Genomic DNA, 12,957 nt, shown 5'->3' on the forward strand with positions numbered 1-12,957 from the left:
GCCCAGGTGCTGTTGCAGTACTCAGGAGGTGTTGAACGTGGCTCAGCACCAGAGCCCCATCTTATGCGTGAACAAGAAGTGAAATCCCTGCCACACAGAAGCTCCCCTCTTATAAAACACCTGCGTTTTAAATTGGATCATCTGAGAATACTTGTTCCCTTTACAGTGGAAGTAGGATAAGATGAAGGTCTGGATTAACTGTAAATTAGAGAAAGTAAAACAATCAGATGTATATACGTTTTCCCTTGTCTCTAACAAGTTATGAATGGTTTGTCCCTATCTGACCATTTATATTCATTACACTTGCTGGAAAGTAAGCTGGTCTTATTCTGTAAGAATATTCCAACATACATTCTCTTAATGTTCCGTAAGGCACAGTTACTTTAGAAAGTCAGACTGTCTGCACACCCAGAAATTTGAAGTATCCAGCTGAGCTTATGACTGAAAGAGCACAAGCGTCTGAGTGCCTTGCATTTCCTCTGAAAATTCTCTTCCAGCTTCCAGTGTATTCCTGTTGCTGTTTGAGTTGTACTCAGTCTTATGCTTAAGTAACAACTTTAACTAAAGTTGCAGTTTACAACTGTTTTGTTCTTGAAGTAAGCTTCGAAGAGCTAATCACAATGTGGATGCCTTTGCATATATCTAGTTCTTTGTGTCTTTTTATACACTATAATACCTAGTAGAGCACCGTAGACCACTTAACTGTTAAGAAACGAGGGCTTAATCTTCTGCTGATTAGTCTAGGATTTGCCCACGGTTTTGTAATCTTTAGAAGCCTTGTTTTGCTGAGTAGTCACTGCAGAATTTTTTCTTTTATGGAATAAATGAACTCAGTTGCAGCCTTGTTTCCTGGGCAAACGCTGACTAGTAAAGCTTTAAAAGTTCCTGGTGCGCTGCTGTTGGACTGATGGACACAAATGCTTCCCTTGGAGAAGTATTTGAGGTACCCAGTGAAAAGGGGCACAGTGTCACTGGGAAAGATCTCAGCCTGCTTCCAAGCTTTCTTTGTTTGCTGAGAATCTGAGCACTCTGAAGGTGACGTAGGTGAGCTTGGTACAGATGTTTCCCCTTAAATTTTGTCATAGCAAATTCGATTTAGTGGTTTGGGTTTTTTTCTTCTGAGTATAATTATAGCTTCAAAAGGCATTCCTTGCATCCTCTGTTAATATTAAAGATAGGCTGGACTTCATTTCCGTTTTCTGGAGGGATGGGGTGGTGGTTCGAGTTTAATTGGTTTAATTTTGCTAACAACTCTTGCAGTGCTTTTAAAAAAAGAAAAAGGGGTGGGGGGAGGGGTGCGTGCTTTTATTTTACATGGTCAAATTCCCTGGGGGCTGAAAGCTGTGGTTCTGGTTTCCAGCTGTGAGTTCAAGACTCCAGTTCTTACTTAGAAGATCTTGGTGTCTTTTTTGTTCTTTTGAAAGAGATTTTTCTTTATGATTCGTTGAAGGAGGAACAGGATTTGAGGTTCTTAATGCAATACATATATTTTAATTACATTCTAATTTGAACCTGGACTTCCAACTCATTTGACTGCTGTAACTCATTTTTACTAGCATTTAGGAATGTGTAATGCCTCTTTTGGTGAAAGATTGCTGTACTTCGAGAACTAGATCTGTGTTGCTGACATCTGCCCTCCCTTCCATTGCTGTAGTGGGAACTCAGGTAGTTGGTATGTTTGCATGGTTTCTGTAGTTCATTGCTCTGGCACAGCCAAACACAATGCTCATCTGTGTTGCACGGCAACTTCTGTTCTTTGTGTCTTGGTAGTTAGATTGCTGTAAATTTTTTTTTTAAATAACACCTTTATGTTTATCCTCATCCTTCAATGTGTAACTGACTTGTGCATCGGATGTGGCCATTTCTTCAATATTTATTTTCTGTCTTTGTACTGCTAGTTTTGTGCTGTTCTGTGGTTAACATCTTCATTCACCATTTTACTTACATGCATTTAGTTTATAGATACCATTATATATGTTTAGATAACTGCTAAATGAAACGGAATGATTTTACATGGGGTGTGTTGTGGTATTTTTTTTTTGTCCGTAAAGTTTTGAATCTTGACTAGAATTTCAAGTTCTTTAATAAAAAGAAATGACACCACATGCTTAAAATAGTAAAGAAAATAGTAACGTAAGTTCTGAACTTGTTTAAAACCAAACAACTGATGGGTTGTTGGTTTCATTGATGTTCTGTGTAGCAATGTGTGTGTTTGGGAGGAGCATACACTTCATTGGCTTAATTTCTTTTTCTTCGTGATTCTGTTGACATACAAAGAATAGTCTGTTTGCAAACAGCCAACGCTTAGGGAGCCAGACTTCACAAGACCATTTAACAAGCTTTGCTTCTTGACTGCCCTCATGGCAGATGAGGACAGGGTAATCGTGGAAAGGGGAAGACAACTCGGCTTTATTGGTGGCTTTTGGGTAACAAATTAAACTGAGGCAGGAGGAGACAGCATGTAAAGTCTCTTTTTCTTTGTGTTACTACCCGAAAACTACTGTGTTAAGACCAGCCGAAGGCAGTGAAGGAAGTACAGTTGTACTAGCAACCTGAATGCTAAAGTATGGCAAGATAGAATATAGATTCATAGATTTGCGTAGACAGAAAAATTGTCATTAGCTTTAAAATCCACATTAGAATTTGTTTTTTGTGGTGTGTTTTTTTAACTATACCTTTCACATACTTGGTAAGTTGTTAAAAGTAAAAATGAATCTTGATTAAACTCTGTCACAGTAGACATTTACAAATTTCTTTTTTTCCCTTTACTTTAGGAGCAATTTCTTTCAACTTGGTTATTAGTAGAAGTACTGCTGATTGCAGATTATTGTAGCTTCCAATATGGCTTGCTATATTGTGTCTTAAATTGCAGTGGCTCAGTTAAAGCCAGAAACCTGTAGTATTACATATATAAGCAGATACAATTCACTGAAGAATATGCTAACACTAGTTTTATTGTTATATATGACTTTTAAAAATGCTTCTCGAATTTTTAAACAAACATTTATTGCCTGTGGAACAAAGGCCTTGCACATCTGCTACATGTCTAGATCAATAGTGATTAATATTTAATAACGTAGTGTAAGAAAACAGGAGCAATGTTAACCATGTTTCACAAACTGTGAGACTCATTACTGCAATGTGTTTTGTATAGAGGGAATATAAATTATTAAAAAAAGAATTTGACCAATATAATGGTGAGTGTACACGCATATGGCAAGTGCTACAGGAAGAGTATAGGAAATAGGCTTCATGTGTTATATGTTCTCAGCAGTTGGCAATTTAAAGTTTTTTTTGTTCTGTATCCTGCCTGTCATGTTCAACGAGTGGTACAGGTGCATGGTACCACTCAGGAAAACTTTGAATTGCTAACTGTTACCTGAACAGATTGTGTGAGGGACTATGCTATACTTTCTACGTTATCTTTCTGGCATTCCTTCCTGAATGGCTTCCACGGTGAGCAGACAAAATATTGGCACAGAAAAACTTCTGGTTTTAATTTGCTGTGACTGCTACAGTATACTGTAATGGAAACTAAGCTTACAACTATAGAATTTTATCTAGGATTAGACTTTACAGTTGATACTATGCAAGGCAAATTGCATCCATTTCAAAGACATTGCAGTTTAAACAGATGAGTCAGAAATTGTAGGGCAGTGGGATATAATGTTCTATCAAGAGAGTGCAGTGTAGCTTCTTAATATTATGTTAAATGCAGTACTTAATTTACTTTGGCAGCATGACTTAATGTCTAATGTACTCTTTGTCTTCCTGTACGTATACAGGGACTCTTTGCATGACATACTTTTGTAATCCACCCTCCATCAGGAAGTGGAATGGGTCAGCTTTGTCTTTGATAATTTTCTACTTCTGAGTGAGATAGGGTTTCCGCATTATCTGTGGAAGACTACCTCCTACTGAGTTCGTTCCTTTACTGAAAAAATCCCTTTAGGCAGAATTTCTGTCTGTCCTGCAGATCCTCCATAGTTACAAGTGAGCTTCACAACTTATTTGTGTGTGGGATTTTTGCGCCCTTTTCCTGTGTGCCAGTGTAAGAAGCAAAATTCCGAATTTTATTTATCTAACAGCTGTTTCTTCTGTTTGTTTTTTTTTGTAGATACTATGATCAGCTGTGCTCAGTTGAACCAAAGTTTCCATTCTCTGAAAATCAGGTAAGAAGACTTATCAAACTGTTAAACTGATAGATGAAACCAGTGATGTGTGACTACCAAGCCTGTACCTAATCCACTAAACAATACTTCTCCTGGACAAGGCATTTAATCTCTTTGAGCCCTATTTTCTTAGTCTGTGTTTGTTTTCTAGTCAGTGCTCGCATATAATCAATACTGAAACTTCACCTCTAGTGGCCATAATTGCCTTCGTTTTACAGCTTCAGAAATGTTTTGGCTTTGGCTAGTGGTTGCTGTGGTCTAGGTCAGAAACAGTTGTGCTGTGCTAATTCCTCTTCAACTCTCCTTTTTTCCAGGAAGTCTATTTCATACTATGTTAGAAAGGCTTTTAAAAATGTAATTTCTATGGGAAAACTTTTAGTAATGGATGGAATATGCTTTTTGGTTTTTGAAGTAGATGTTTCCTTCACAACAGCTAACAGAATAAGCCAACTTAAGAGTTTACCACTTTATTCCTGTCTCTGCATCTGCAAATTACATAATTTTTGTATAGACATAGTGTTCATTTAGCTTTTTTTGCTACCATATGTCTTTAGAATCCTGTTTCTAAGGAGAAACTCAACTCCTGCCTACTGAAGTCTTCCTCAGGTGGAGACTGGAATAGATCTTTAGACTTCTGTATTTTGACGGAAACCGATGCAGTTTTTCTTTGGGCATGTTTACAAATAGGACAGAATTTCCATTTCTTTCCTGATCAAGTAATACTTAAATGGTAATGTTATAATGAAAAGAAAAGGTTTCTTTAAGTCTGAAAGATTACAAGTAAGGGAATAGTTTTAATGCAGTTCAGACTGGTTTGAGTTTTGCATGTAACTGCATCCTCTTGCAGCCAAGAACTGCACTTTGGTTTTCAGTGTGCAAATGTTTTGATAAAGTGATCTGCAAACTGTGAGACATGGAAAACTGGAAAACTTAGGAGCAAGTTCTGCAGACCTGTAAACTGTTCCATCAGAGGAAAGTATTCATTAGGGGAAGCAGCAATGAACAGCTGGAGGCCAGAGCTTAGTGCTGCTAGACGAAAGTACATTAGCAAACAGTACTGTGCTCTTTCTTAAGTTACTCTCCACAACCACTTTAAAACAAGGAATTTTAATCTATTCTCATCTGGTACCAGTTGCCTGCAAGTAGTTTTATCAGCTGAGTAAGGAATCAAATTGTGGAACTTCAAAGCAGATTCTGTGAAGTATTTGCATTGTCTGTGAAATATGTGCTGGAAGCGTAATGTAAAACACACCGTTTCTACCTACGTTCTCTTTGCTGAGTGCATTTGCTGAGAGTGCTGCTATTGAATTCACTCATAAAAATAAGTCAATTTTGATATAACAAAACAGTTCCAAATATCCGAGTCATTTGGAACAGTGGAAGCTGCCTGGTTAGGTGGTTTTCTTTAACTGTGACTGTACCTGACTGTCAGACTTCTTGGGAGAGCAATATCATGGTTTGGAAATAAATTTATCTGTCACTCAGAGTATGAGCAAAGCTGGCAGATTATAGAATTTCTGTCTTTTCTGCTTGAAATGTTTTGAGCAAACTAACAGGAAGGAAAAAGGTAGAATAAACTTTTTTAAAATAACTCTTGATGATTTTCTGAAACTTTCAGAATGTGTTTAATGTTACAAGTGAATTAAATGTTTTATGCAGTAAGAATATAACAAGATAAATATATGAATTTGGGATATTTTCTGAAGATTTAATACATTATATTAATATAATATAGGATGATATAGGATACATAAATATATAATATTTAATTTTAGAGATAAAGATTTTTCTTTTTCACAACTTTCAGGTCTGTGTAACGTTTACATGGAAAGATGCTTTTGATAAAGGATCACTTTTTGGAGGATCTGCCAAACTGGGTATGTGAATGTACTGAAAGTGCAACTATTAATGATACTAAACTTTGAGAAGAGTTTTATATAGCAGAATTGTTAGTATTTTTCATGTTCTCAACATAGCTTTCAAATGAGTTCAAATATATTGGTAGCATTAATCACTTCAACATTGGTAATGAATAAACGGACACATTGCAAAGAATTTCTGTAAAATTGAGATTTAATATTAGTTTGCCAGAGGCACAAATGCAGTGCAGTCTGATAATAGTTGTGCTGTCTGCTCCTCAGACTTTTTCTGGGAGCAACCCCAACTGACATAATCAAAATTGTTCAAGGTAATGTTAAGTTTTGAGTAGTAGGTTTTTGTTAATCCTGCTTACTGTTCTAAGTGAATACGATCCTCATGAGATGTGCTTGTGAGTGAGCCCCTTCCAGAAGAAGGGGAGTGATGGTAGCTGGCTTCAGTAACCTAGTCTGATAGCACATTTTGTTCAAGAGAATAGAAGGATCTGTCCGTGCCCTGAAATGATTCTCCTATCACTTATTTCTAAAATATTTTCATACGAATTTAAACACTTGGAAAGAAAAAAAATTGTATCTGCAAACATTAGAAGTTTGAGTCTGATTAATTTTAGTCATATAGGGACAATTCTGCACTGCAAATTCAGGATCATGAAATGGATTTGGAACACTTACCAACGCAGAAACTAAGATTAAATCCTTCTGAGTTAAGTGAGGAGCTGCTCAGTTGTGTCATCATTCTTTAGTGTTTCTGTTTATACCGAAGTGTTCATCATGACCAGCATTGCAGGATGACTGTTGCAATTTTGAAGCTCCAGACAAAGCCTGAAAAAGTCTTAGAGAACTTTCTCTTTTTATTTTTTTAAACTTTTTATGTCCTTAATCTAGTTTTCTGTTGGCAACTACTGAAAGTCTTTGCATTTTTCCATGTTTTGAATATGCATTCCTATGTGTAAGCAAGTGGTGCATGGCTTTCCTTGCTTTATTTTCTAACTATTCTAAGAAGTCTTTCTGGATAATTTGAGACCTTGCTGAAGATGCTGTGTTTTCTTTCAGAATTTAGTTGTTTCTGTCTTCTTTGGGGCTAGGATTTCATGATGATTGAACCTGTTTCATAGCAAAGTTCAGAATATTTAATTATAACTTAAACATAGTCTGTGAATTGCTGGAGATTTAGAATAATTGTGAGAAAAAGAATCAGTAATCATATCGTTGATGATTACACTGAGAATTTGAATAAATGTGAAGTTACAGCAGTTTGAGAGAGCTTGCTTGTCTGCGGGATATACTAATCTAAATAATCCGTGAGGCAGATGGCCAGAGATTTATGCAACAGTCCGTGTGAAATATCAAAGAAATTCTTAACTGAGAGGCGAATAATGCTTAGTTAACAAGCAATGGACAAAAATTTATTTTGAAACTTTAAAGCAGATCTTACCAGAAAGAAATGAACAAAAGGAGTCTTTTAGTATATATCTTTACAGTGTTGTATCACAGATTATCCAGATGCTGGATAATATCCAGGTTAACTATGGCATGTGTGTATCTATTTCAGATCAGAATTGGCAGCAGGGTTTCTCAGTGTAAAGCCAAGTTTTTGGGTGCTAAGGGATCGAAATTTCTGTTGACTTCTAAGAGGAGGCAATCCTCTCTCCAGATAGAAATTCAATGTAAAACTCCTTTGACTTTAATGCGGTGTGACTTCAGAGTTTTGGCTCTTGCTGTGGTGACAAACTGTTTTCTTCCCATCTTCCCCTGAATCCCAAGTCTGTATTACAGGGGTAGCTGACAGATAGTGTGGCTGCTTCAAAAGTGACCCAGTTCACGGCATACTGTGTTGGCTGAAATATGTTGGCTTAAGTTAATAGGTAGAGCTATAAACAGATGAGTCTGAGGAAAATCTATATTGCTAAACAGCTGTTCTCACTGTAGTAAATCACACTTGAGATGCAGCCCAGAGTACAAAGTAATTCTACATATAAAGTAAGTTTGCACTTCAGAAAGTTTAAAACCATGTTTTCTTTTCTATGTTTGTTTTAGTCTTTTGAGTGATGTGTAAGTTGTACAAGATGTTATTTTTAAAAAAAATCTGAAAAATAAACTATGGAAGAGAGATGATCTAGATAAATGACTATTGTCTTGATGAAATACAGTGACTCTGAAACTCGCTCTTCACTCAGGGAAATAAACTGGGAAAATGGCATGTCACGTTTGTGGCTGCTTGTCTGAAAATTTAGTTCAGGTCAGGGAGTGCTAACATAGAAACTGCAGAGATATGTTAACTGTATAAGGAGGCTGAATGTTAATGAAATGAAACTAATGTGCTTCTTCGGTAGCTTCATGTTTTAAGGGTAACTTAGAAGTTGTACCTGGGTTGGTGAAATTGAAAATTCACTAGTCGAGTTTTCTGTGTCCTCCAAGAGGAGTGTCTAGACACTTTTTAACAGTTGTAGGAAACTAATATCTTCAGTCTTTAGTTTTTCCAGCGCTTGCAAACGGCCAATAACCTTTTGAAAGCAATTAATAGATTCAGAATGATTCTTGCTCAGATATTGCGGTTTCTAGAAGTGTGAGCTCCATCCTCTGGGACTATAAAGTACTATGGGAGTTGAGTCTGGACAGGACACACTGCTGTCTAGTGAGCACGAGTTTTAATTAAGTAAATCCTTAGCTGTTTCAGTATATGTATAACCAAGAGATTTGTCAGCATTTTCAGTCTGAACAATAGCTTTGAGAGGTGAAAAATTCTCTGCATTTCAATAGATAGTAAGACAGCATGTAATAATCTGGCCTCAATGAGAGTAGGGTGGTTAATCTTACATTGGACATAGGGTAAAAGCATGTAATTGGGCAGTTAATTGCAAAGTGATTAATGCATGGAAATTAATATTTCAGATTATCCTTGGATGCAGTGCGTGTGTTTCTGTATCCTCAGGAGCCAAAAAAGCTACACTCTACTTAGAAAGACTTTCAAATTATTTTGTGTATTGTGTAGATTTTCATACTATTGCTTATAAAATACTGCTTAGCATGTATACTGCTACATGACTGTACTGCTGTATACCAGTCTTTGTAGCTCCTCATGTCAAAACATTTTGTGGAAGTACTAAATTAGACTATGTAAAGCCTTCAGAATGAAGATGACTTCAACTTTAGAAGTTCAGTAGGGTTTTTTTTCTTTAAACTGTTGATATCTTAAAGTACAAATATTAGTTCCGTTGGCCTCATCTGTAGGATGCTGGAGTACTGAAGTTTATTTTCATAACAGTATGGGTAACTGTCTGTCTTGATTGCAGCTTTGGCAAGTTTGGGGTATGAGAAGACCTGTGTTTTGTTCAACTGTGGAGCGTTGGCAAGCCAGATTGCAGCAGAACAGAATCTAGACAACGATGAAGGACTAAAAGCTGCAGCTAAGCACTATCAGGTACAGAGGCTCCTTGAACATCAAATAAGTATCTATCAATTTTAAAGCTATGTATACACATACATAAATATATATGTATGTATTTTCCCCCTTTTAGTTGCAAAGGTGGATTAGATAAGTACCTGGTCTTGGCTTATATTCATTTACCATCTTTGGAGACAGTTGCCCAAGTATGTTGGTAACTAATAACCTTCAACTTAAGGTTTAATAATTTTAGCTAGTATACATTTTAGTTTTACAAGTTATACAGTAATAATCTCTCTCTTTCTTCTTTGTGGAATATATTAAAATTTCAGTGTTCTTATGCCATTAGGGGTAGCAAAATATACCTTTACTTGTAGTCTGTCTTGATAAATGTCTTGGTGTAAGTGGCTTCAAGAGCAAGAAGTCACAAGAAATTGTTTTTAGTGGCTAAACAATAAATTGGAGGCTGTATACCAAAAAAGCTCTCTTTTTTGAAATTGTTGTATGTGTTATATTTGTAAGAGAAAAAAAAATATGTTCAGAAACATGAATGATGATGTATTATTTTGTTTTACTTAGTTTGCGAGTGGTGCTTTCCAACACATTAAAGACACAGTTTTGTCAGCCTTGAATCGAGAACCTACAGTGGACATCTCTCCAGACACAGTTGGAACTCTTAGTCTTATCATGTTGGCTCAAGCCCAGGAAGTCTTTTTTTTAAAAGCTGCAAGAGGTATATCTTAATTTTTGGCTTGTGTATTTATGTGCTTGTTAGAACTTCCACAAAAGCTTCCATGTGTTTTAAGTTATTAAGAGCTTGTAAAGGGCCTTTTATAAGTTTTTATTTTTGTCTTTACTGATGTAGCCTCCCCACCCCCACCATGGCAGGTCGTTACACACAAACAAGAATTTGTCTAAGGTTCACCTGACAATGCAGTTCTCATTTGCCTTTTCTTTCTTTTTAAGTCCAAAACAATTAGTCTTCATCTTTACAAAGGATTTTGCTGGTTTACATTTTTTTCCTTTCCCCCTGTTGAGAACAAAAGACATTGTCTAAAAGAACTGAGTACTAGAAATGGCGCATAGGGATTTTACCACTACTCCCCTCTTCCTCTGCCTGGGGAATGATTTTGTGAGAATTTAGAAGGAAGGATATGACTGTGCTAGGAAACAGAGGAAACTTCCTAAGAGTTCAGGGGAAACAAATTCTGTTTGATTGCTCCTGTTTTTAAGAGAGGAACTGTCTGACCCAGTCGAACTTTGAGAATGCCCCGTTTGTCTCAAAGTGAAATTCTGCAGGTAGAAGAAAGAATTACGTCTCGAGCTGTTAAAGGCTGATTGTGAAATACTGATTCAGAGGCTGCATATTTTAATGCAGCTATTAAAGAACATAGCTTCAAAGAGTTTTCCTGTGGAACAGGACTATGTTTGGTACAAGATCTCTTGCTCTTTGCTGTTCTGCTCTTCTGTTTGTATTTACAAGAAGTTGTGCTTCTAGAAATTCCAGATACCTAAAAGTATAACTAAGGACATGGAGGTCACATGTGATTACCCACCAACTCCCCATGTTGTTTGGAATTCAGTGGAGGAAGATAGGGATTATCTTAACTGAGATGTTTCTTCACAGAGAAGATCACTAAAAATTCTTATAGCCTTACTGCCTTTAGGAGAATCTTAATGAGAAACTATTGTCCTTCAGCCAACTGATAAGTAATGTTTGTTCTTTGTCATGCTGGTAGCAGTACTTTAGTCTCTGGCTATTTGGGCATTGCTTTGAAATACATTTATATAACAAATACCTCTAACTTCAGAGCAGGAGCAGACACTTACCTCATTTTGCATGGGAAACAGATCTTTCTGTCACCTTGATTTCTTCTTATTCAAAATGTGAAAAAGATAAAGCAAGGCTAATCCAAAACCCACACGTGCCCAGTGAACTGAAGATGTTTTGTGACTGCTCCCAAGACGACAAACTTGCCAGTGTTAGAAGGGCAGTAAGGTTAATCATCTGATTATGGAGGCTGTACAGATTTTGCCAGATGTAGAGAGGTTCCTTTCCCTGACAGGAAAGACATTTTGTAAAGAATCATGTTTGACAACATGATTGACTTCAGAAAACTGTTTTTCGAGTGGAAATGCTTCCAAGTTTGATATCAAACTTCAAATTTAACTTCTTGCTGCATTGACTGTTTACCTTACTTGCAATTTTCTGTTGGTTCCCCCCCCCCCCCTCCCCCCTCATGTGAGACAGTCTATTATCAGCTTACCAGCTGATAATGTTATTTCTGGTGGAAATGAGTTTATTCACAAGTCGAAAGAAAGCAAGAAGTGTTTGGCAAAAGCAAATTGGTCAGTCAAATCTATCTCCACTGCATAACTACGAATAGTTCGTTAATTTTTGAGCCTTTCTTAATGTTTTCTTCAAGTATTTTTAAGTCTGCACGTGTTCACTATTCGATCTCAAGGCTTGCATTGTGGCTGCAACATTTTAAAGATATACGAGTGAAAACTAAAGCTTCTGATGGTGAAAGTTGTATTCCAAGCTGACTGCCTGGACAAATGAGTCTCCTCTAATGTTTCCTTAGTTAATGGAAAGGTAGTTAATATGCCAATATTTTTTTTAATTTTCTTAGAGCTCAAGCTTTATGAAGGAACATGCAACTGCTACACACTAGATGGGGCTAGAAGGACAGTCTATTTAGATGTTATTTGTTTTGGTTTTATTAAATACTTAGTGCACTGGACAGAAACGTTTTAGCAACAAGTAAATTGCTAGATCTCATCTGCTTTTCATTTGTCATCTAAATCCTGTTCCACAGTGAAAAGAGATTTCTGGCATACCTTAAATGTGTTTATCACGTAGAAGGTAAATAGATTGCGTCATAGCTCATGCCTGAAGTGTTGTAGATATATGAATATGCTGGAATGAGCAGCCCAGTTTGGAATTCTTTTGGTTTAATTTTGGCAATTAAGCATACTCTGCAGACTTCCTGATGTCCCCATACCCCCCACTCATGCTTGTCAGTCTGACAGTAGATAAAAATCACCTGAATCAGAGGATACTTGTTTGTAAGGGCAGCTATTTAGAGTGAATGGCCAATGCTTGCATTGATTGCCTGCCTTCTCTTGGAAGGGTGAATTGCTAGTGCAGGCCAGAGGTGGTTATAAAAGGAGATAAAGATAGATGCAGCACATTGCTATTTTAGTAGTTTTGGCTTCAGGAACAGAGTGAGAACGTGAGGCAGGGAATGCTGCTGCTGCTAGGTGCACACAGCTCTAAGATGAAGTAGTGGGTACCACTTGGAGGTACCGTCGTTATTTATGTCTAGGAATGGTGTTTCTATACTCACTGTATGCCAACAGCAGTGTGGACTGCCATGGAAGGGACCTGTCCCTTTTTTTCTGTTGCACTTCTGCAAATTTTTGAGAGTCCTGACATGAAGTTGGGTTAGAGAACAGATCCTGCTGAAAACAAGCTGGTTTTTTGCCAAGTAGGTTTCAGCTAAATTCTTTGACTATGGCT

At 36.9% G+C, this 12,957-nt stretch overlaps 1 protein-coding gene across 1 annotated transcript in view; it reads left to right on the forward strand.

Annotated features, from left to right (window-relative positions):
- The window catches only part of PDCD6IP (programmed cell death 6 interacting protein), a 34,379-nt gene that overhangs the window by 2,174 nt on the left and 19,248 nt on the right, over window positions 1-12,957 (forward strand). Inside the window, 4 exon segments of the mRNA XM_086614729.1 lie at window positions 4,118-4,172; window positions 5,980-6,049; window positions 9,343-9,470; window positions 10,014-10,167. Of these exon segments, the coding sequence (XP_086470855.1) occupies window positions 4,118-4,172; window positions 5,980-6,049; window positions 9,343-9,470; window positions 10,014-10,167 (407 nt within the window).

The sequence above is a fragment of the Tauraco erythrolophus genome, chromosome 7 (genome assembly GCF_009769465.1).
Source record: "Tauraco erythrolophus isolate bTauEry1 chromosome 7, bTauEry1.pri, whole genome shotgun sequence".
Classification (NCBI taxonomy): Eukaryota; Metazoa; Chordata; class Aves; order Musophagiformes; family Musophagidae; genus Tauraco; species Tauraco erythrolophus.